This window comes from Pseudopodoces humilis, chromosome 8 (genome assembly GCF_049639895.1).
Source record: "Pseudopodoces humilis isolate 2021_Gansu_Grassland_sample_001 chromosome 8, ASM4963989v1, whole genome shotgun sequence".
In the NCBI taxonomy this organism is placed as follows: Eukaryota; Metazoa; Chordata; class Aves; order Passeriformes; family Paridae; genus Pseudopodoces; species Pseudopodoces humilis.
This window is the reverse complement of record NC_142207.1, coordinates 31,329,514-31,354,969: the sequence shown is the minus strand read 5'-3', so window position 1 is coordinate 31,354,969 and position 25,456 is coordinate 31,329,514. Positions and strand designations below refer to the sequence as shown.

The 25,456-nt window shown below is 38.8% G+C and overlaps 2 protein-coding genes across 10 annotated transcripts in view; both read right to left on the bottom strand.

The window, feature by feature from the left end:
- CALCRL (calcitonin receptor like receptor) overlaps nt 1-5,609 on the bottom strand; it is a 64,976-nt gene extending 59,367 nt beyond the window's left edge. The window contains exon 1 of one of the 3 annotated variants that reach the window (XM_088059038.1): nt 5,589-5,609. The gene's annotated coding sequence lies outside the window, so the exon portion shown is untranslated. Of the gene's footprint in view, nt 1-3,181; nt 4,191-5,588 lie in introns of those variants that run through there. The other 2 variants (XM_005530325.3, XM_014259080.2) reach the window with 2 other exon arrangements.
- A 3,297-nt stretch (nt 5,610-8,906) lies between these two features.
- The window catches only part of TFPI (tissue factor pathway inhibitor), a 141,943-nt gene continuing 125,393 nt past the window's right edge, over nt 8,907-25,456 (bottom strand). For 2 of the 7 annotated variants that reach the window (XM_088058956.1, XM_014259092.2), the window contains exons 4-9: nt 20,386-20,424; nt 17,101-17,277; nt 15,836-16,009; nt 15,264-15,356; nt 9,555-9,737; nt 8,907-9,197 (exon numbers count right to left, since the gene is read on the bottom strand). In XM_088058956.1, the coding sequence (XP_087915082.1) occupies nt 9,085-9,197; nt 9,555-9,737; nt 15,264-15,356; nt 15,836-16,009; nt 17,101-17,277; nt 20,386-20,424 (779 nt within the window). In that variant the 3' untranslated portion in view covers nt 8,907-9,084. Of the gene's footprint in view, nt 9,198-9,516; nt 9,738-13,404; nt 14,609-15,263; nt 15,357-15,835; nt 16,010-17,100; nt 17,290-20,385; nt 20,425-25,456 lie in introns of those variants that run through there. The other 5 variants (XM_014259091.2, XM_088058955.1, XM_014259093.2 and 2 more) reach the window with 4 other exon arrangements.

Genomic DNA, 25,456 nt, shown 5'->3' with positions numbered 1-25,456 from the left:
TAAAAGGTAACAGCCTCAGACACACATGCAAATTTACCACAAGAGCCTGATTTCTTTTCTTGAAGGGAGAACATGGCTTCTCTCATGGAAATTTTTGGTGCATTACAGTGAGTTAAGTGCATTTCAAATGCATGTTTCCAAAGAAAAGCAACTCGGAATAAATCACTTTTGGACAGCATATACTGCAGAAATGATTGAAAGTGTTTGCACAGACCTAGGGCAGAAAAATGATGACTTTGCTGGGAAAATGTAAACAGTATAAACAAACTTGGGAGACTGAAGCATGAGAGACAACTGTTAAAACAAAACTTTGAAAATGTGAAAGTTTAGCCTTTCACTTCTTCCCAGATTCTAAAATAGAACAGAAATTGTTGCTAAAGAGAAATGGTCTAATGGAACCCAATTTCATAAGATTTTCTATTGTACCACACTGGCTGTGGAATTCTCCATTAAGGTAACAGGTAAGAAATAGGCTATTTTCTGCTTCTCTTTGTGCAAGCTTTTTACACTGAAAACATCAGAACTGCCAACTTGAATACAAGAAGTAAAAATAATGGGTTGTGTCCACATACAGAAAGCTTTCTCTTTTTCTGTTTTAAACATTAGAAAGCTGCAGCATTCAGATGTATCCAATTCAGAATATTAGCACGTGTGATTCACAGTTTTACAAAGGATAAAGTCTAGAGTTGATTTACTTCAAAAGTTTCTTTATAAACCTCTGTTCTCTCTTTAGCTGCTACACTGGCAATAGTGGAAGTTAGCATGAAATAGACCTCCATATGTTGTATGTAGAAATAATTTACTAAATATGTTATTATATGTCTAATACACGTAAACACATATAAAAAAACACTTATTTTACTGCCTAAAAGTTGTTTGTTTGCCAACTCACATCTGTTTTGATAGTAGCAGCATTCATTCCTTCCTCGACAAAGCAGTACCAAGGATATAGTTAATTCCGCAGCTCAGACAATTTGCTAAACCAAACACTTAAAATACTTCCCAGAGACAGAGCAGCTCCACGAGCAAGTAAAGACTGTTTTCAATAAGTGCAAAGCTCGGCTGAGGAAACTGCTGCACAAGAAACTCAATGACAGAGCTACCCAGGCTTACAGAGCAGAGGTGGCCAGGGCACTGAGGTAAGGCAAACACTGTGTGTGCCATAGGAGAGGCAGCTGCTCAGAAGCACTGAAGGGATTTTGGTACCAAATCAAGAACATCGTAAACACATTGGCAACAGATGGGAACAACTTCTTAAGGAGAAGTCCTGCCTTGTTTGCCTAACCTTAGACTTGGACTTCTGATGGGAGAAATTCCATCAATGGCTTTAATAGATAACTTATGTTCAACATTTACTACAGTATGTATAATTCCTTCAACAGAAAAATACCTACATTTAGGAATGTCTTGCCCTTTGACAGTCAGTGGGAAAATTCTCACTGGCTCTGAGTGGGCCAGGATTTCAACAGCTGGATTTTATCCAAAAAAGCCTATTCAAAGGGATAAGTGCTACATGTCTTAATGCAGAGAAAGACTCCAACTGATCAGAAATTCAGGGTGCAGTAATATTTGAAGTTTAAAGGACACACATAACGCAATTCTTGAACCTGCAATGTATCTTAGTACTTATTCCAGTAAAAAGAGCAGTCACACTGTTCTGTATCAATGCCCTGCCTGTCTTTGCTTAACCTGCACGTAACACAGGTTCTGACATCCAACCTGCAAACACACACATGCCTGGCACATCCCCTGTGGCAAGACCCACTTCAACCTACACCAGTTGCTTGTGAAGAGCAAAAAATAAGAATCTAAATAATTTAGCTGATATACTTCTAAAGACAGTTATTCCCACTGATCATTAAAACAATATAAGCACCTTTTAGGTGAAGTGCCATCTCCACCGCCTTAGTGTCACCAAGTGCCTTTTGCTCAGATTTCCAGAGTTGGATAAAGACTTTGGGATTGCTCCTACAGGCAGTGAAATAGATGAGAGTTCAAGCAAACTAGAGAAGAAAACACTGTGCAAATACAGATCGTTATTTTTAATTAAGAATTTCAGACAGTACCACAGCATGTGTACTTTAAAAGAAAACACATCTGTTTTCAGGTGTGGTCTTACATTGATCTAGGTCTAGAGTGTCTCCTTCCAATGCACCGAGAGGACCTCACAATCAGAGCACATCCCTAAACAAGTTTCAGCTGTTAGATGCATTATTAGTGCAATGGAATGACAACAGCCCCAGCAGGCACAGGAAGATTGCATTGGCGCAATTATAAGAGCAGCAAAGTCCATCCCCAAGGTATCTGGCATAAGCTTATTCAGAGAAAGAGAAAAAAACCTCAGCTACTTTTATAATTATTTCATTCTCTTCCCTTATAAACTGCATGGATAGCTTAAAGTTTCATTGTAGATCAAATCTAAGTATGATTTATAGCCTAACAAGCTTTATTTTCCTAGTTCTATGTTACACACACGAGCAAATTACTAGAATTACCAATCTCAGCACTCCAACCGCATTTGTAAACCCAGAGGGTATCACATCTGTTTTGGAATGCTTAAGGAGCAGCAAGACTTTGAACTGCCTATCAGCTGGTACTTGAAGGCACGATATCACACACTTGCCACCGTTCAACAGTTTCTCGAGGAAAGAAAAAGTGGGTAATTAGCTGTCCATAAATCAGCTCGGTGTTTGCGGTTAAAAACCTCAAACAGAAACACGCCGGCACGCCTACAGGCTTCAAACCAAAGCAACTTTTCCTCAAGCAGACAGAAAGCACAAACAAAACAGCAGCTTTACCTTTTAAGTTTTGTAATTACAACACAAAACCTAATTATGAAACAACTCAAGTATGACCTCTTTCTGGTACAATAAGTTTAGAGAAATACTCAGTAAGCAAACCTGCACCACTTTATCACCTAATTCAGCCTCCATTGAAAGAGCCGCAGTTGTACTCAATTAGTCTTAAGGACCCTTTTCAAGCCAATGAGCCTCTAATTCTCTCCAGATGCAATTCGGTTAGTTAACATTAGAGGTTTCAGGCAGAATCCTTAAAGCGCTGATTTGGGCACTTCATCTTCTTTTCTATTAATTTATCGTACCAAGCATAAACGATAACAACACCAGTTATGAAATCAGCTCAGCACCTCGCTCACTAGAAATACACGAAGGTTTCCCCGTACCTGTGTGGGCGCGGATTCCGTACCCCACGCTGAGGTTAATGCCAGGGCGCGCACACACACACGCGTTACCGTCGCCGTGTCCCGATGGCACAGGACCGCTGCTAGTGGGTGAAACAATGAGACAGACCGCCCGCAGCGGCACTCACCACGCCGAGTTCTCAGGAGAACGCCGTCAGGTGAAGCTGTGGGGAGCTGTCTCGGCCCGCGGGCAGCCGAGAGCGCGGTGCCCCGCTGGGTGTAATCCAGAGGCTGGCGGCTCTCCCGGCGGAGCAGCGCTGCTGCGGGAGCGCCGGGAGCGTGTCCGATGGCAGCGCGGAGCGGCGGCAGCAGCGAAACATCAGAGCTTCCTGTTACATCACCCGACCCCGCCTGCGGCCGGCGTTAAGTTACTCTTCTCTCCCAAATGGCATGTCCCGGGGAAGCCGGGCTCCCGTGGCATTAGAGCGGGGAGCCGGCCGAGCCCCGGCGCTGCCATCTGCTCCCGGCCGGCGCAGCCTCTGCCCGCACCTGGCCCCAGGGCGGCTCCGCTCGCCCGCCCAGACTCACAGCCGGAGCTCTGAAACCACTCGCAAAATACTTCTTTGCTGGTGAGGAGGGACCACGGGACCTGTCCTTTCACGTATCGAGCCAGCGCGATTCGCCCTCCTCCTCCAACTAGACCCATAGAAACAGAGTCATTTGGACCTTTATTCAGAGACAAAGAACACACAAGAGCTGCATTCCTCCTCGGTATGAGTGACCTGACCCGCCCCTGCCAGTGTCTGCAGGGGTTGCATGGCATCCCATACCGTAAGGGCTGAAAAGCTCGACACAGAAATATCTTTATTCCTTAGATGTAAAGCAGCTGCAGAGGTCAGAATCAAATTTTCAATTTCAAGCGGACATACCATTTACAGTGCCACTTCGTTTTGTACCCAAGAAAAAAAAGAGTATTTAAAGAAATAAGTCTTTAAAGTATCAAGGGTAGAAGAAACAACAACAGGAACATTATTATTGCTGATCTCTATGCTATATTTTTCTAAATACTGGTGATCTGGAAGCACAAGTATGAATAGTTTGAAAACTGCCATGACAAAAAAAAAAACCAACAAAATTAATAGCATACTTTCTACTAATTTCAAAGAATATCGTACCAGAAACTAAAAATGTTTCATTGAAACCATTTGTCACTTTTTTTTTTTAAAAATAAAATAAATTCCCTGTACTATGGAAAGAATCTGTGCCCTCTAAATCAATAACCAGTTACTGTATGCACAGTTCAACACTATGCTGAACAAAGGGGGAGTTCATGGAGCATCAAACTCAAATTATATGAACACCTGTAACACCAGTACTCCTTAGGGAGTACCTTTTTGGGAGAACCACCAAACCTGTTTTATGTACTCATAAAACAACATATTCTGCTTGTTTCTCGCTACCTCTCACTTATCCACTCTTCTTTTGCTAGCAGACTCATCTGTGGAACACACTGTGAACTGGATGAAGGAATTCATCTGGGCATTGAAAACATTTTCCTCAAGAAGGAAAAGAGAAAGAAACGCAAAGCTAAGGGGAAAACCCCCCATAAAACTTCAAACAAAACCCAGCCCCAGTGCAGGGTCAGGAAAAATTGGAAGAGGGAAAAGAGGGCCAGGAATACTTTAAATCCCATAAACAATACAATTTGTAGTGAAATCCCACTCCAGGGTTACCAAAAAAGCAGACTTGGATGCTCATTTGGCACGTGTAAGACTTGGTGCTTCTAGGATCTCATATCAGCAGGAGAATGTTTGAGTTTTATAATCAGTGAAGAACTAAGGAGCAGGACCCTAAACCTCTAGGTAAACAGATGTAAGGTTGGGATTAGCTCTGATTCTGAGCAGTGATGGAAATTAACTTCTCTAAAATAAATGGTGTCATCGCAGGTACAGGAATTTTGTCAGGTGTGAGCCTGGTAGCATTGCTTTAGACCTATTAGGTCTAGGTTGTAAATTGCAACAGGGTACTTTACACACTCTAACTTAGAGAATTATCCAGGTGTTCCAGCCAAGCACACATCTCCAAGACAGGCATCTGAATTAGCTAGAGGCATGTATTACACAGACCACATTTGATTTGGCCTGTCAAAGTCAGTGGAGTTTTGTGGGGGCTTTTTTGTTTGTGGGATTTTTTTTTTTTTTTTATTTGCTTGGTTGCTCTGGGAGGGTTTTGGGGTTTATTTTTACAAAGTTTTATATTCTACTGATTTATGTAATATTAGAACTTGCTTAATCCTACCCCACAGAGAACCGGGACCCCTCAGCTGGCGCAGTTCGGGCCTCTGAGGGCGGTGCCCCCCCAGCCCTGCCGCATCTCCCATCCGCCGGCTGCGAGGAGCATAAATCACACCCAGGCTGCAGTTCAAGGGGACCTAAATGTGCAAACCTACCTGTACTGGGACCAAAGAAGGTTTAAAAGCGAGAAGAAAAAGGGTAAATTGAGTGAATTCCGCTTTTTCCAGTGGAGCGAGGCCGCCCGGCGCGCGCCGCGCCACTGGCGCCCTCTGGCGGCCGCACGGGGCATAAACGCAGGAAGCTGCGCACAGGCATTTACTCCCTTAATTAATTCAGGAATTAATTACCCTGTGAAACACCACCTAGCCACACGCGTAAAACTCTGCTTTACCTGGACCTCGATCTGTCTTTGGAGACACCACTGAAACAACCGGTTAGGAAACGTAACCCTTTGGTCCTCTTCAGTAAGTTTGAGAAGGTAGAAATATTGAGACTTGCTCAAAAGGTAAATACAAAACGATCAGCTTTGCGAGAGCAAATGGATTGGGGATCTAGGGAGAAATGCTGGCTCGAGTAAGCTGGAAATAAAACTGAAGCAGGGGGTAGAAAATAAAAAAGAGAAAAATGAGGGCGTACCAGTAAAAATGTGAGGAAAAAAAAGAATGAACAAAAGGACACCAAATTATTTCTCAGAGCCATTTTGTTTCATCATTTGTGTGGATTAAGGGCACATACCAAGTTATTGCAGGTCAGATGATATACAGAAACCCATCAAACCTCTGTAAAATTGCTTCAGCTTGTTGGCTGTTATCATACAGCATGGGAGAAATTTCACAGCACCCTGCATTTCCCCTCCAAAGCAACTGGAGCAAATTCTGGAATGAAAGGACTGGATGAATGGACTCTAGTCAAGTGGAACTGTACAGTCACTGTAACCCCTTAGCACAGCTTCATGTTCTGACTGCTTCACCATTCTGGCACCTGATCCATATGTTTTCCTGTGATGTGCCTCAATTATCCCCCTGCTATGTTCATCCTTTAGTTGTCTTTCGGAAATGCATAGATCCTTTTTCTTATTCTTGGATTTGATTGTTCTGCAGCTGTGGGGGGTACACAAGGCATAAGAAGTGAATGAAGTAGAAGGGCATGAAATAAACTTCCTGTTATGTTGAAGATCATATCACATTGCAGTGTGGACTTTTTATGGTAAAAAATATAGCTGTGTACTGTAGAGCTAAACAAAACCAAAAACAGCTGGATAGCTGGTGTGGTGGCCAAACTGAGTGCACACACAGCTGAGAGAAGCCTGCACTTTCAGATCAAATCTTGATTATAATCAGGTTTTTACAGTCTGTGACATTGCAGTCTTGATTCTCAATGCACTGAGTAGAAAGCCTGACAGATGAATCACAGATTAAATGTTTTTTAGTTTATTCTTGAGGTGCTAGCTGTACAAACTCTCTTCTGTCTCAGCAGTGACATAAGAGAGCCCTTAGTGGATCACTTAATTACTGCCATTACAAAATGTACTACAGCAGCACAAGAAGTTTCTGCAGTACATTGTAAGTGGGGTAGGAGAGGATGGGAGAGTAGCTGTCAGTCCTATCCTAGCTACAGCAGTCCTGGAGGAGTCTGCACACTCCTGGGAGCAACTGATCCCTCTCAGTGAGGAGACCCTATTAGTTTGCAGTAGAGCTCAGTGGGAAGGAAGCTTGTTAAGAATGGAGAGCAGCCACACATCCAGGGCTCTGATGGGACAGAAAGGATGATTTTTTCCCTAGTTTTTTTTTCCCATGTGGGTTTTGTAGGTGTTGAATCTGGGCAGCAATGGACAAGTTGCTGGAGAGACACTGAAGGAGAGACAGTCATGAGGTGGCACAGGAATCACAAGACAATCTCCATACAAATTCATCTTTTATTTCCTATCCTTATATATCTGTGGTCTCGTTTCAAAACATTCTGTATTAGAAAGTTTATCATTCTAGTCTGTAATCTAATCAATCTTACAAAGCTTACAAACCCTTTTCAATGTTCTTGGTGGGACAACTTAATGAGTTTCATTGTCTTTCATATAAAAGCCCTAGATGAATGCAGTCACTTTCAGATTGGTCTCCCTTTGAGGTACATCTTGCAATCTAGAAATTATGTTAAGTTTTAATACTGGCAGCCAATGGGAAATTTTTCTGACTGAGAATGGAAGATCAGGTATTTTTACTGGCTGGACCATAAAATGCAGACAAGGGGAGGTGCAGACTTTTGTGCCCTCACCTGCAGCCCTAGCCAGGCAGACACAAGCAGTGTCAGTGTAGAAGGGCAACCATGGCATAAGAGCAAATCCTGACCCTCCCACCCCAACTGTGCCTAAAGCCACTTGCCCTGGGGAGGCCACACAAAGTGCTGTGCTCAGGCAGGTGCCATGGGACAAGGAGAAAGGTTTGGGAGCGGTTTAAACCATGGCTTCTCCACTTACCTGCAATGACAGATTCCAGCTGGTCCAAGTGTTTACCCTACTGCTCTGCTCCTGGGCAGTGCAACCCACACCTACAGACCTGACTCCTGGTGCATGAAGTACAGGAAAACCTGGAGAGAAAGGGCTAAGTGATGAACCAGAACAGGAAGGTATCAAATTGAAACTGAAACAAGGAGAGAAAGTGCACCAGATTAATTCTGTGCATACAGCCTGTGGAGTTTATAGGTTTCCTGGCAGAACCACACGTGTTTGATTTATGTGGTTATTGCAGTGGTAGTCTGTGGTGCTCGTACATTTTACATGACAAGGCTCTACATAAGTGCTCTCTGATGTACACTCCTGTTCCTTGAGAATCTTTCAAATCAGACTTAAGACATCCTAGACTGAAAGAGCCATGAAAGGACCAGAAAAGAGATTTGGATAAAATTTCATTATAAAAATCTGATTCTACTTATCCTTTCATTCTAGTATTTGTAAGGCATAATTTTTTACATTTTCAGCAGTAAAGCTTAGCCATGAGTCTAGATCAGTAACAAGGATAAAAGTCGATGGTCCCAACACATATATTTTTAAATCTTTTCAAAAATTTGCAACACTGCTTCACACCTTTACAGCTTTAACACTCCCTTTATGGATTTTGGTGGATTAATTCTGATCTCATATTCATTTTACAGTACTGTAATAATATGTAATTATACTTCAATGGAGTTAAGTCTAGGCCTGCATAATTTAAAATAAATCTGATTGAAAACAAATCCAGTGTCTATTTTCTTTTTATAGCAATACACCTATCTTTTAATCGATGATTGTTTCAATCATGCTTGACTAGTGATTATTCTTTCACAAGTATTTTGCTTTCTTTAGTACAAAAATAGAATTCAAAAAGAATAATGAGGTGAGAAATTCAATTTGAATCTTCTCTGCGTTTTAACCATTCACTCACACCATTTGTTGTCCTGCTGTAGCTCTGACAATTATATAGAACCAAACTGCAATTTCAAAGTCTCTAGCAAAGTAAAAGGTAATGTTTATTAACATGATTGAGGAATACATAATAAAAAGTATAAGCAGCTTAGTAACATATAATCAAAATAATCAGTACAGTAAATATATTTCAATGGTGTACACTTAAGGTTTTCATTCACAGGTAAAGAGTAGTTTACTTCACATTTCCATAAAAATCAAAGTTGCATTCTTTCAGGGACGATTTCCATGCCCAGAGCCTTTACTGGCTGTTTCTTTCTTTTTTTCTTGATTTTTATTAATTTTCTTTCACCTTTTTTCTTATTGAATCCTAAAGGTAAAATTAACAAAGTAAGATTAGAAGACATCCAAGGTTATCAGACATAAGAGAAAAAGCTTGTTTCAATAAATCTTAAAAAAAAAAAACCAAACCATTGTCTTACCTAAAGTCTTCATATGCCTGACCAATGCCAAGTTGTCTTATTGCTGTTCTTTCACACTGCACTTACTGCCCCTCCTTCTCTCTCTAGCTCTGTATCTCTCCTGATTTCCATTTTCACTTTTCTGAGACTCTCAACTACGACAATTGATCAGTCCAATTCTTACTACCAGAAGTGGCAAGAGAATGTTTTGACCCACACAATATTTACCTCTTAATGATAGCTGGGGGCAGTATCACTTCCCATACCTTTCTTGCAGATCCTCAAACACGACTTTCTGGAGATGAAATTATTCTCATTCCCACCACAACCGCTGTAGCTAAATGGGCGACACCTTCCAGTGGAGTAGTTGTAGAAAAATCTTAACTCTTTGGCCCTGCAAAGTCCTCTGTCCATAGGGGTCATGCACAAAGAAGGGACAGGAGGTGGTTCTGGAAGTACCAAGAAAAACAAAGTGAGACAACACTGCAGCATTTGTTTCATGTCAATATTATTTGGAATTTCTGCTGGCAAATTTAATTCCGCTCTCCTGAAAATCCAAGATATTTGACATAAGCATCTTTTTATGATTACAAAAAAAAAAAATACCACAGTAAAATTTCATTCTGTCTTTGGATTGCCAGCAAAAGCTTACCTGAAAGCTATACCTTTACCTGTGTTGTTAGTGATAAAATTGCCACTTCTGCCACAGGAGAGCGCACACAAATTAATTTTGAGGAGTTTCAAGTGAAGCATTTGTAGAAAGTAAGGTGAAATAAATTAAACATGGACAGCTTTAAAAAGATGGCAAATATTTCTAATAGTTAATGGAGCAAATCACTGCTAGACATTCTGAAATCAAGGAGAAGGTAAAGGCACCCAGCATTTCCAATGTAAGATTCAATACCTCAGTGCTGAGTTTGCTAAATGACTACAGAAAACTTGACCTAAGTAATAAGGTTGGTAAGCAACCATTGAGCAGTTATAAAACAATAGCTTGTAACTTGCAGAATAAAAAAGTACTGCATGTGAAGAATAAGTGCACAAATTAATGGAGATGCTGGTGTGTTAGTGCTGCTGGCAGGATTTTACCATTCCAAGCAGAGGCTGGTGGTTTCTTCTTTCAGGGTCACTGCAAGTGAGAACTGAAACACTGGAGGATGAACTTGTGGTAGCCAAAGGACCTGGGCATTGGAACAATCTCAAGAAGCAAATCCATTCCAGAATTCCCAAACCTGGAAGAACTCCATCATCTATCACCCCAGAGTGACTAATAAACAAAATGGGAACTGATAAAATTGCTGCACAGGCTACAAGAAGCTGAATGGGAGTCATTATATCATCAGTTATGAGGGACCCAAAAGAGCACTGTTTTTCCTCAGGAAGCAGCAGAACTGAGGCAACTGGGTGCATAAATGCAATAAATGAATGCATAAATGCAAATGTGAAGCCAGTCAGATGGAACTCTTGAAGGTACAAAGCCACACAGAAGGGATTCAGTGGAAAAACAAAGCAAAAATTTGAGGAAATCATTTGGGTTACAGCAAAGCTGAAGACATCCTGTGGTCACAAAAGTGGGAAGCAGATGAGTTGCTGAAAGCACGAAGTTATGCATTAACCTGGGCAATTCAGGAGGCTGACAAAATACCCAAAAAGCATGTGCTACATCTTAGGTGTCTTACACATTGTACAGCTGCTAAAAAAAAGGTTAATCTGAAATGTAATATAGCTGAACTGGTGTGGTGAAAAAGTATGAAAAATTGCTGGGAAAGACATAGAATGGTGTGCTAGTAACACCAGAGTATTAAAAAAAATAATCCTGAAATTCAAAAACTGAGTAATGAGTTGCTTTTTTGAGATAGACTAAGTTAGTTTCAAGCTATAAAAGGAGAATCTCTTAACTTCTTTTCATAATTGTGGCATTATCACAAGACTAAGTCTCACACTGGGTTAAGAGTAGAAGTCCACAATGTGATAAAATCTATATTAAACCTACTGGTTTTTTTATAGTGAGGATGGTAGTTAAATTAACTAAGGCAATGCTTTTGGTACTGCTCTGAGAACTCTTGAGCCTGGAACTAATTTCATCTCTCTCTGGATAGAGAGGATGTTAATTTTCAAAGCATATATTCAGCATAGCTCGCCTATTTTAACCTGCTAATTTCTTAACCTACAAAGAACAGAGCAGAAAGGCTTGCCAGTGAGGAAAGGGCCAAACAGCACAGGTTTGTTAACTATATCAGAAAATTCAAAAATACACTTTGTAATGTAAATTACTTATCTGTCATGTAGAATTCTCCAGTGAGTCCACAGTCTCCTCATGAAGGAGTTCTCATAATGACTGCAAGATTTGGGGGAAGCACAGAACCAGTGATGAGGTAAATCGCTGGTTCCATCGTTCTGAGGTGCTATTCAGAATCCCTCCTGTATTCTTCCCAAATATTATGTTATTCCTTGCCTATATTATTGTTATATAAATGCCCCAAAGACCAAACACAGTTCCTCGTTTATCTTCAAAATATCTGCCTGTTCTTCACTCACAGAAGCAACCAGCCCATGAAGAAAACTCTTAATTTTGCCTCCTAGAGCCATTTTTTTCCAACACAACAGAATTTTAAAATAAAAACCAAATAACTTATTATAATTTCCTCTCTGCTGAAGAGAATAAAAATTACAAATTTATTTGAATTTACTGATCACTAAAAGACTTGACTTCAGGTAAGCATAAAATATTCTCTGTGTCTAAAATATGCCCAGTGTGTCTATTGGCAGGACAATCTAAAAGCCTGTGAGGCAGTGTATAAACAATGTCACAAAAACATTACAGCAGCTGAGTCTGTTCAGCTCCAGTTCCTAGTGCTGCATTTATGGATGTGATGGAACAGAAAGTTGAACTATTATGCCTATTCTTGAGTTTCTCTCCGAAACGTTTCCATTTCACAACCACATTTTCCTGAGGGTTGTTGAAAAGTTTTCTCTCTTGCATTTTCTATGAAGAAAAAAAGAAAATGAAAAAAGCAAAAGTCCCAAGAGCCAAAAAAGAAGAGGTACACACTGTATGGTTTAAGATTGAATTCCTATGATACAGCCCTTTCTTGAATCCCATCCACCCTGAGGTATAAACAGATGACACGATCATAACTTCAGAGTCTCTGAAAAATGCACATCCAGAGACAGACCCAAATTTATCAGAAATAACTCCCTCTGCACTGCAACAATAATCCTTATCCCTCAGGCTTTGCAGGGCTTGTGTGACAGTGGACTGCTAAGTAATCACACTACAAAAGAAGTTTGAAATTTACTTGGGAGGAAAGGGAATGCAGCAAGCACTATTTTTCGCTAGATCAGAGCATGTGACACTCATGAAGCTTCAGGTTTATTGCCAGAGTTTCGATACATGTAGACTTCAGCTCCTCATTTCTGGTTGCAGCAAAGTGAAAATAAAAGAATCTTCAAGTGGACAGGCTAGTACAAAAATAATAAATCTTCTACACTTGACAGTACTCCTCCACAGGTATAAATTGGTGCAGATCTATTAAAGCAAATAGAACTGTGCCAATTTATATCAGTAAAAGATGACCCTGACTCTGTACTGGCAGGGCCTGCATTCGAATGCTATTCCAAATTCGCTGAGCTGAAAATTGACTTTTGATCCTGTCTCCCACTTAAATCTCACAAATCAAATGTAGGTATAGCGTTTGCAATTTTCTACCACAGATCACATAAAATGAAAGCTTTGATTTTTAGCCTCAGTTTTTCTTAGTTTGCACAGAATAAAGGTTATTATAATGTTTCACCAGAGTGAGAACAGAACAATCTCCAATCTCTGCAGAAAATTCTTTGCTGAGAGTGCTAGAAACTTCATATCTGTATCTATGGTTTGTTTATTTGGTCATAGAACAGTTTAATCTTCTGAAGATCAAGAACTATGTTGTAAATCTAAAAACCTGATATTGTTACAAAGTTACACATACCAACAACCCATTTTTTTCTTAAAATCAAGATGAAATAGCATGTCAGTTGTGAGGTGAGGTATTCTATAAGAGATAACTCCTTGTAATTTTTTTTTCATGTTTTAATGTAAATTAACTGAATTATATTTAATTTTTAAAATAGTCTTTAAAAAAGATACATAGCCAGGCCAATATACATACAAAATAGATATTACAATGGCAGATCAGCCGCTTTGTCTGTGCTTGAGGAGATAGACATCAGCCACTCTTCCCAAACAGTTCACTCTGACCCTCACTTCATATGTGAAAGTCAAATTCTTGTCCCTCACAGAAGGTAACAGACAGTTACCCTGCACGTTTGAGTGACCTGTCTCTACCTTGGAGCTTCACTTTGTAGCTGTAACTCTGGAAACAGCAGCAGTGGAGAGAATGTTCTCCATATCCCTGTGGAGAAATCAGCTGTCAGCTTTGGCCATACTCTTGCCTTCCTTTCTAGTGGGATTGCACAAAACACATGATTTTAGCCTATTCCAGCAGCCTGAAGGGTACAAGCAGATAAACAGAATAGGAGAAGGAGGCTGCACAAGACAGATGAGTGCAAGACAAAGATCGTACAATAAAGAAGAACCTGTTGGGTCTTCAGACTTTTCTGAAATTCACTGGTCCTTCCGTGGCTGTGCTTCTCACCCAACCCATTCTGCTACACTGACTCCTTGTTCCATCAACCTTCAGTTATCTTTCTCTTACCCTCACCTCTCACTCTCAAAGTCTGCTGTGCAGGAAAATTCTCCTATTGCTGAAACAATTAAAAGCCCTTCCATTCCCTCTGAGAAAACACTGAATCATGCTCCTTTCCTGGTATATTTTAGCTGTTTGGGGGATTCAAGCATTGATACTATGACTAAAAACCTTCAGGGAATGTGCATGCCCTTAATGCCTGTAGACTTACAACCAGACCTGATGCAATTCAAATGGTTTTCAGTAAAATAGGTTGCCAAAAGCTTTACTGTTTTATATTCATTCATTTAAATACAGAGTGCATTGATGCTTTGCCTGTGGTAAACAAACAACACAACTGTATAGAAACCTCCATCAAAGCAGCAGTGCATGTGGATTACAGTTCAGGCAAAAATAGTGTACAACACATATTCATGCTTTATTAGACACTCCATTCTAAGCAAAGAGCACAGGAATGCCACCTACCCACCTGTTATCTTACAGAATATATAACATACAAAAACCTTAGTGAGTCTCTACATCGTCACTGAGTCCTCAAAAGTACAAGCAAGTGCAAATGCAAAAAACCGACATAAATACTTGGTGAGAATGCTCAGGCTCTTTCCAACTGTTTGTTGCTTCCTCTTGCACAACTGTGGATCATAAAAATGACATGCCTCAAATTCAATCACCCTGTACAGTGTGAGCAAGCACCAGCCATCTACAGTGGACAGTGTCCAGCTGCTGGTATTGTTAAAACCTATCCCTCCTCAGTAAAGGTCCAGAGACCCTTCTGCATTATAATACATAGTGCAAAAACACCTTGGAGCAACATTTTAAATTAATTCATACTCATTGTGATTATACTCAACCCAAAACTGAGTTCAGTATGGTCACAGTGAAAATAGAAACATTATGGTATTAAATATACTATGATATATTCTAAAATCCAAATGTCGTTCTTTATATTGGGTAAAAGGAATTTAAATAACTTGCCTATTAGATCCTCACAGAAATATTAATTTTGACTGAAAGAATTACGCATGACTGCTTTTCCCCTTTGTATTAATCAGGCTTTAGGAAGTGTACACTTTTTAAAGAGGGTGGTCAACCTTCCACGTCCTGATATTAGCAAAGATCTGTACGTTGTGACACATTCCTTTGCTTTGACTTTCTCTGCTTATCAAATCCTTTGGCGAAGATGAAAGCCCATTCTTTAGTCTCAGGTATGTCAGAAGAGGGGTTGAAATGGAAGTGCAATCCATATAAAAAGACTGAGAGCTAAGGACTGCAAAAACTAATTCTTACCAAAAAAATATGGGAACTGGTTGGGCTCCTCCTTTGGGGAACTACTGTTCAGGGTGTTGGACTTCTCATTTGGAGCAGTTGGCAACAAATTACCTAAAAGAGAAAATAGAGTTGTTGTGAAACAGTCAATGATGGGCTATGTAGACACATCCAAGCTCTGAACCTCAGCTGTGATTGGTACCTGTTGGCCCTGCTCAAACCCACAACTGATGCCAGTTGCCAAGCAACATCTCTAAAGCCCAAAGGTGCAGGAAACTCAGGTTGCTGAAACAACTTTGCCATGGGTTCCTTTTTCTTCCTTAATTTTACTGATGCAAAATTTAGATCATACACAGCTTGGTGACATTATTTTTATATTACAAGTAGACATTCTAACCTTTGCAATTGTAAGCCTTTTTCAAAATATGTATTGCTGGCAAGAAAGTGGCTCAGAAGCTACTTTTAATTTTAATGACTTCCCTGTGCTCAGGTATTTCCAGTGACATACATGTCTTGCAATAAATGCAAAAAATCAGTGGACAAACCAAAGGGCATCAAAGGATTGACTATAAACAACAAAAGCAAATTCTTACCAAAAATCCCAGGAGACTGGCTGGGATCTTCTGCTGGGAAGCTGATGTTCAGAGTGTTGGGATGCTCTTCAGCTGGGGAACTGCTGTTCAGAGTGTTGGGATGCTCTTCAGCTGGGGAACTGCTGCTCACAGTGTTGGGATGCTCTTCAGCTGTAACAGTTGGTAATAAATTTGCTAAGTTAAAAAAAAAAAAAAGACAAAGGAAGTGAAAACTGTTAAGAAAAAAACCAAAAATTGGTATCAATGATTCAATATCTCAAAAATAAAAATATCAATCTATTTAGACCATGGCAACAGCCCCTATCCCTTTTTTTTTGGGTGTTCATGCAAATTTACATGAAGGTGTTATTTTAGATTAAAGTAATGAAAATGAATATTCTGCAGCTTTTAGTCCAGAAGGTAAGAGTGGAATCACAGCTCAGGAAAAAATGCTTCAGCAAAAGTAGGGAAAATGCACTACATATTTATAGTTTAAAAAAAGTCTTTAAAAAGAAGCATAGTTGTCTTTTCTACTTTAAGGGTGAATAAGCTCAAGTTCCCCTTGCCAAAATGACAGCTTATGAAACAGTGCTGGAAAAAGGCCCACTAGAGACAAGCAAGATAAGAGGTCTAGAGGCTCTCGATGGGAAAATGTATTTGCCTTATGAACAAAATGAAGCACTTGGTGAAGGGAGAGGAGTTCTGAAGGTTACTGTATCCTGATGCAGAACAATTCATTGGAACAAGTGGGACAAGGAAGCAAATGACTGGTCTGTGGTCAGTTTGAATGGCTTTTGTAGCCTAAGCTGCACAGCCAAATCATTCCCAAGGAACACACAGGTGTTTCATGAATCTTTGGTGGGAAGCTAGCAATACACAGTGAGTTAAAAATTCCTATATGGACACCTCTTGTCATTACAAGACTTGGTTTGAAAGGAGTGTATGCAGATCTATGGGTTAAAAACATACACTGGTGTTTCATGGTATTATAGAATCAAACAAATGGCAGATTTTAGGTTAGCTGTCATGACAAAAGTAAAAAACATAGGAGTCCTGTAATATTCCTTAAATAGTACCTACCAATTTTTTACTTATTACTTCACATTTTGGTATTTTTATTTAAAAATATGTATAATTATTGTAAATTTCATATATAAATTATATATATAAATCTATATAAATTATTGCCACCTCTAAATTGTCTTATTTTCCATGCACAATACATTCAAAACACACCATTTTTTATACAAGAGTAAAACTAAGAGTGACTAAAAGCATCAACTTACAGTTGTCTTGGCAGGTGTTCTGACACTCCTCCAAACTCCTGAAGTTGTTCTGGTTTCCTAGGCATCCACCATACTTGAATGCTTCACACAGTTTTGTCTCTTTGTTGTAGAAATACCTGGTAAAATACCCTCGGCAGACCCCTGGCTCTTGGGCGTGGAAGCAGAAGTCAGGCTTTCCTAGAAACAATGCTAAATAATGAACAGGGTGGGTGAAGAAAAAAACTAAAATGCATCCCTAGACAAGAACAGAAATGGGGGAAGTTTACAAAATAAACCTGTGACTTTGGGCCAAAGGCCAACTATAAAATAACTGCTGCTTCATTGTGCTGCTTTTGTTCTATATTTAACACTGCAATATTACAGGGTTATTTATTGCTCTGTTCAAGTAGCCACTAAATCACATCTTTAAAAATGTCAACTAATGAGTCCTTTAAAGTTCCAAAACATTGACACTCTAAGTTGAAAATTAGTTTTTGTTCTGATTTAAAAGAAGACCCGAATCTCAGCTGGATCACTTGCACCTAAGTACACATGCTCATTATCTATGTTTCTGTCAGTGTTAATGTGAATTATACACAAAGCAATGTTCAAATAGAAGAAAAAAGGAAGGGGTTTTAAATAGAATGGAAAAAAATCTAGCAGTGCAGTTTGTCTGGGGCAGTTTATCCTTATAAAAAGATACTAGAAACAGGGAGACAGAGCAGCTGTTCTAGAATATTTCAGTCCCGGTTCTGAGTTTGTAATCAGTAACTACAATAACAACCCAGAAAAAGTTAACAAATTAATATTGCATAATTTGACTGAATATCACAGCATGATTTCACATCCTCTGGCAGGGAAGAAAAACACATAGCCATATGACAATCCCCAAAAGTCAAGTCCTCATCATATTCAGTTTTTTCTTAAAATAGTATGCTTAAAATCATGGTAACAATAATGAAATATATGTGGAAGAATTCTAAGATTCTTGTTAATAGATATTTTGAAATATGATTTTTGTCTGAGCTGACTTGTTGAGAAAAATCTGTTTAACCATCATATTAGAAAATCCTATCAGGTTTAACATATAAAGGCTTTGCTTAGCTGTGAAAATTCACAAAATATAAAACGGTGTGCAATGGGCTGTCATTTAGAAAAAAAATGGATATAGAACAATTACTTTGAAGTTCCTAACATTATAGAAGTAGATTATCAACTTGCAAAGTTAATCCTACTACACCTATTTTAGGTGTATTTTAGGGTATTTATATTAGGTATATTCGAATTTGTTGCTAGAACTAGATTATTATTAAAGACAACTGATGCACATGTTGAATTTATATAAAATATTAAAATAGCTCACAACTAGTGTTTTTCTAAGAATTAATTGGCAATATATTGCATTTCAATTTTTACTTCATGAACAGCAAAAAAATAATTTTCAGAGATCACATGCAAAATTAATTCACTAAAATATTCTTGAATAAAGCAACCAAATCAACTGTTTTTAGCATTCCTGGATAGCTTAATTGTGATTCTTCATTACAAATTTCTTTCTCTGACAGTAAGTGTAGTCCACAGTTCAGGTGTTTCACATCTCTTCCTATGCAAAGGCAGCACCCATTGATGTGCAGAGATTTAGAAAGCTAAGCACACACAGAGCAATAAATATGAGAAATATGTGCAAGGCACATGTTGTGATATCAGCTAAAAACAGAGGTGTGTAGACAGGGAACAGCAAGACTCCAGCAAGAGTATCTGCTCCATCTGCTAGGAGCTCGCAGACAACAGGAGTTGCACAAAAAAATTCTCTCATTAAACATTGCACAATATTGTGAAATAATACAAAGAGATTATTAGATAGATATTAACTGAAAAAAGGAAGGCAGATAAAAATAAGGGTGTGCAAAGTAGACTACAGGATTATGACTGATTCTTAAAAACAGATGTCCTTCATTCAGAATATTCTTATATTCAAATGGTTCTTGCAGGTTCTTGCAAATGAAATTAAATCCAAATTAGTTGAGCTCACAGCTAATTTTTATAGCCACTTTTGAAGAGAGAGTTCGTGAAGGCAACATGATCCTAACCATACAAACCAGTACTATACTTCTAAATGCCACATCTTTCTCCAAGGACTTGATATTCAAGACTATGTAAGTGGAAACATCAGTACATGTGCAATAATGCTGATGATAACCATGAGTTGTATTTTGCAGGATGTGTTCTGGTTTGTCATTAAAAGCAGGGAACTAGGGTCAGCTCTTAAAGGAAGTAGTGTCAAAATCTGCAGCATCTGTGGAAAAATCAGCCTTCCATAGTATACTCATGATTTTTTTAACATATTAAGAATAGAAAAGACAATAGAAAACAGGAAAACCATCATCTGATATGAAAATATTCCAAATACAATTCTGTAAAGATAGGTGATTTGATTATAATCTATTTCAAAATGTATGTGTAAGTATTTGCATTTCTGCAAGTTGCTAATGCACACCCATTCAGGAAGTCTTGAGTGGAAGGAGGGATGAAGGAGAGCAAGCAGAAGAAGAGGACCTGACTTGTGAAAAAGTGTACTCAGGTCTGTGTTTGAGGAGCTCTGGCTGCCCACAGTGGGCCCCATCCAGGTGAGTCCCCAATGTGCAAAGGGGAAGTAAGTCTTCACAAGCTCTGCTCTGAGTGTCAAGCTGAAATATCCTCGTTGGGAACATCAGTTTTCTCAACAGACCTACAGGGTTTAAGTAAGGGGCTCCCAATAATTTAGCACTGGCTAAAGTATTTTGGAAGTCTGAGTTTTCAGGAATTTACCTGTCCCTTCAGGAATGGGAAACTTGCTCCCTTGTTTGATCTGCAATTAGGGCATCTGCCCTACCCTCTAGTAACCTCCACAGGCAATGCCTAAAATGTTCTGTTTCAGAGCAAATTTTCCCTTTTATTCTAAAAGTAAAAAGGTATTAGTACAAAGCATTTAGTTTATTCTCAAAATACATAGGAAGGGTTCCCCATCATGGCTAATTATACTATGCTTGAATCTCTGCCGAGTCCCTCTTTTTACTGAGGAAAGAGAAAAGAATCATGATGTATTTATTTTGTGGAGAAGAGAGTGCAACTACCATCTTCAGTGACCACAACTGTCTTCAAATACTTTGATGAAGAGAGAAGATCTGGACTAAGAACTGGCTTTAATCTGACATTAATCTGTTTTTGTTAGAAGATAATTTATGTATTGTCCTGAGCTAACAAAAGAAGATAATAAATCCCTTATTGTGGTAGAAGAATCTTAGATTATGATGTAAACATAATTACCTTTCTTAATTTTTGCTAACGGCATCTTCTGAGAAAGTTCTGCAAGACAAATAAAAGTATTTAGCAAGAACAAGTATGTTTGGTCTCACCTGTGATGCCAGTGTGTTTAGCAGTAACAATAAGCATTGAGAAATAAGAATACAGCATCTCTTCCTTTTCCTTTTTCTCTTTATTTGGGAAGCAGCACAAAAGCTCATAGTGGAGAACTGAAGTACCATTTCCTTTGTATAGCAAAACCTGCTATATTGGAAACTTGACAATATAGAAAGTACTGAAATCAAAGTACATCGCTATTGAATTGAACAGGGAAATTACTCCTCTTGATACTGGATCCAGGGTCCTGTATCATGCAATCTTACTCCTCGAAAGAGGAGTAATTAGCAGACTAACAACCCAACTGCGGTAGCTACTAATACTGCTCATGGCTCTGGAGCTGACTGAGGAAGACAGTAAGACTTCCCTCATCCTATTCCCATTCCAAAATCCTTTGCTCTGCCATGTAGGGCCTGAGTGAAGCTTTCCTTATGCAGTTAATAGTATTAAGGCCCCTTTGGTCAAGTATCTCCAGGTATCCCAGGGGGGTGTAGATGAAAACTTCGTCTGCATTGTTCTCTCTGTGCATGATCTGCAGCGAAGTTGTTATTGCCATTTTTAATGCAGGAGTCTGGGTTTTATTGTATCAGCTCAAGCAACTAGATATCTTAATTCAAGTTCCTTTTCAGAGACTGGAAACAAGCCTTCTCCTTGTAGGAGACTGTCTAATCATAAAACTGAAGGAGTAAGTAAAAGAGTCCAAGGGCAGAGCAGATCATCCAATGTCTGAGAAAGGCTGACAATATTTCAACAGCTGAGAGAAAGGTAGCCAGCAGCTTCTGGACTCTGCCTTAGTCACCTTATTTGCATTGCTTCATAATTCTTGTTTTGTATTTTACTGCCCTTTTGTATCATAGTTCTAACCTAGTTTTCTCTGGAAACCTGCCAATGTTATATTATCAAAGCAGATCTATTGGGTAGAAATTCTGTCATGACACATTTTTCCTTCCACCTCTGGGACAATGCAGCTGTTACCCTTTAAAAAATATTAAAGACATGGCATGCACTTCAGAATGACATAGCATTTCTTTGAAGAGATTTCCAGTTTTTCCTATTAGTAGGAGGCTTGGCCCTCAGCATTTAAATCCCATGACCTAAACGACGGACACGCATATCAGGCCGTTTCACTAATCTCACTCAGCTGTCCCCTTCAGGGCAAAATCAGCATCATATTTTGGCATATGATCTCTACTCTTCTGGCAGAGAAAAGGAAAATTTTATTGTGAATTTATACAGGCCTAGAATCTTTTAATCTTACTACCATGTCAACAGTGGTTTTGCTTCTGGTTTCAGTCAAAAAGCCAAATCCACATCTGAGTTGATCTCCTTTTTGTAAACAAAGTGCATTTCTTTGTAGATCCACTCTAAATAATAGACATTAGAATTGTCATCATGACTAGAACCATTTATCAGCAGGTATTTTCCTATACTAACAAGCTTAAGCAGCCTAAAATTTATATTCCTGCCTTGAAAATTAAGGTCTCTATGCTAATGATAACATTTATGATTATACTCATATCCAGTAAACAATGGAGCCTATAGGCAAATTCCTATTAGAAAATACTTTTTCATTCCCTGTAGTTGTGAGTGTTGGGCACAAGAAACAAAAAATGCAGATGATTACTAGGAATCTTGATTCAGAAGTAGTCACCTTGAATTGGAACCTTATCTTAGAGAGCCTTAGAATATCCAACCTGCAGCTGGGCTCTCTGAGCTCTGTTGTACTGACATCAGTCAGTTCTGTCTGGTGGCTTATTGATTCCAAACTGATAACAAGTGATCCTGATTAGGAAATTCACTCATTCTGGCTCATTTATTTTTGTATTTGTGCTGAATATTGAAAATTAAAAACTTTGACAAATCATGTTATTTCTTCTGAATTTCTACATATTTTAGATAGATGCCCTTGAGCTTATTTTTATCAGTGTTGGTCTTCACGTTCTTCAAAGTGATAATTTACTATTTCAGATTTTCCTTTAGTTTTAAGCACTTTTGTGTCACTTGTACTCTCTCTTCAGATTCATTTTTGCAGTCACTAAATAGGGATCTCCTACACTAATATATACTGGAAATGTCAGTAAGATGAATACAGTTATATACTACAAGACTGCACAGATGGAGTTAGATTTCACAAAAATTCACAGAGTTATATAGGGGTTTTGCTGAATTATGTTAGCAAAAGGGATTAATTTAAGAGTTTGCTTTATGCCTGATGGTCTGCAGCACGCTGTACATAACACCAAATCATTTTATTTGCTGTTACCCATTCAGAGAATACAGAGATCATGAGCCTTTGTTTTTCCTCTTCCTCCAAGCAGATCCAGCTCTTGGAGAGTCTTGGATCACTGTTATTCATACACAGAGAAGTGTTTGTGGGCTGAGCACCAAGATGTAGACACTAAGCCAGTGCTCATTTTAAATAAATTTCAGTTTTATACTATAGAGTTATGCCAAAAATATGCCAGTACATGATTTGGTCTAGAAGACCTGTTCCAGATAAAACGTGTCCAAATCAAAGTAATGCTGGATCCCTTCCAACTCAGCTTATTCTATGATTCTGTGAAAACAACAACATCAGATTGAAGAAATAATGTGATAAAGTTTCACTCATGCCACCTGATTCTGAATTTTGGACACTTCATTCCAAATTCTGCATCTATCAACCCAGTCTTTTCCCTTTTATCTCTCAGTCTTAGCCTTTAAATTGAAATTGAGGACAAACACTCCAAATCTCCTGTGACAGGAAGTGTCAAGTTTTGGATGAGATACTGGCAGGTGCAATCTTGCATATAACTCCACTCCAAGCATGGTAAAGATGCTGTGGGTCCTGCTGAAACCCCAAACCAAATACTAGCTGGAAACCACCAAAAGCCAGCCTGGTGTCAGACAAGGAAGAGATAATTAACATCCTAGATTCCAGGTCTTCCTGACACTGAAAGCTATTCAAGGAAACAATAACTTTCAATTTTTTATCTTGAAAGACTGTACTCTTTAGACTTGGTGGAGTCATAACTAGAAACAGATTAATCATCTGTGATGAATTCCTTCTTTGTTTGATTTTCTGCCCAGAAATGAGATCTTCTCCCATAAAACAGTCTGTAAGGAAGATTTTAAAACCTGTGACTTGAATTCTATCTTACTTTGGTATTCTTTTTTTAAACACAGGTATGATGAATCAAAGACACAAATAGTATAGTCTGGAGAAGGAACAGTGCTGTAAACAGCTTTTATCCCTAACAATTGCTAAAATACCAAATACAGGTAAATGAGCACCAAAACAGTAATCTGCACTTCTGGAAGTATCTGAGACTTCAACATGCAAAGAAATTCATTAATATAAAGGTTCTTTCCCTTTTCAGCCACTTCAGGAAGAGTTAGCTTAAGATCTGTTTCAGATCCAAGTAGGAGAGGTTCCTGAACTTTGTGTGTGCTTGCATTTAGGGCAAAATGACCTTCTTCATGTCATTCTTTTTCTTTCTTTTTAACTTGAAATGCTAGATTATGTTATTTAATAACTAAAGAATTGTGATTTCCATATGCCTCTTTCTTGATGGGATGTCATTTTAATAATTAAGGAATTATTTTAACATCATTGCCACTGTGTTTACTCATGTATTGCACCTGAAAACTGAGCCAAGCTGTGACTGATTCTTGCCACTTCTTCCCTGGAGCACCTCTGGTCTCTGAGGCTTATTAGTAGATCTGTCCAGAGACCATCAAAAGGTAAGTTTCAAATTAATCCTTGGAGTAAAAAGAACTGGAAAATTTAAAAAATCCACTTTAAAAATGGAGTAACCTTTTTGACATTGACAAGTTTTTAGTGAAACTTTGTAGTGTTTTTTTGTTCCATCCTGATAGAGATAGCTTTATAAGCATGCAGTTGTTTAAAATCAAAACCTAACTGAAATTATGGTGAAATCTGAAAAGCAGATCAGAAAAACAGATCTGAATGGTAAATTATATTTTGAGTTAGTATGTGATGAGTAAATAAAATACATGCAGTCTCCTCTTTGGAAAGACCAAAGGCATTGAGACCAGGGATGCTTTCAAGGAATATGAAATGGCTTATTAACATTTGCAGATTGTGAAATTAGAGGCATTAAAATTAACAAACACTTTGAAATACTACTTTGGGTAATGTGTAACCAGCTCCAGCCGTTATTTTAACACTGGGGTGGAAGACAGATGCTTACTTTGATTTCTAAATAATCTAGCAACATGATACAGAGTAATTTTGATCAGGAAATACAGATGTGTTGAGAAACAGACAATGTGACAGATTTAAAGCCTGATCTAAACATTATGTAGATGTGAATTCTAGAAGGGATGGAAAATGGGTAGGAGACATTTACATTTGTTGCCAGACAAAACCTGATGCTATAAATTACCTTGTCATATATGCAGTCTGCTTTGGTCAGAAGACCCAAATAGGAGCTTCTGAAATCAATTTCCTAATCTGAAATTCCTGGGAAGTATTTTTTGTAACCTGTAAGAACTCACTGTGCTTGCAAGTGACCTATGCTAATTCTAGAAGATACAAGTTTGTATCCTGCAAAACAATTCAAAACCTACAGCACCTTCAGCAGATTTCCATATTCAAGAAAAGGAAAATTTATTTATTCACAATAAATTATGAAAAAAGGGAAAACAAAATGACATCTGCCAAGGTCTGCATAGCACTAGGTGCTACCAGGGCACAGCACTAAGAGACAGCAGAGGGACAATTTTCAGCTGCTTGTGCTGCCCATCCCCAGAATAACTTATTAACTGTTCCCTGCTGTAGAATTGCCCAGAATCACTGTCTTGAGCTCAGTAACCACGGAAAACTCTGCTGCTGGGCAAGGCATATGTGAGTGAAAAGTACCTTCTGTTGGGAATTAATCCTTCTATCTTACCTTGAAGTCTAAGAAACGAACATCCAGTGCATGAAGAGACTTGGGGAAAAAATCTCACACAGTTTATATACTACCTGAAGGTT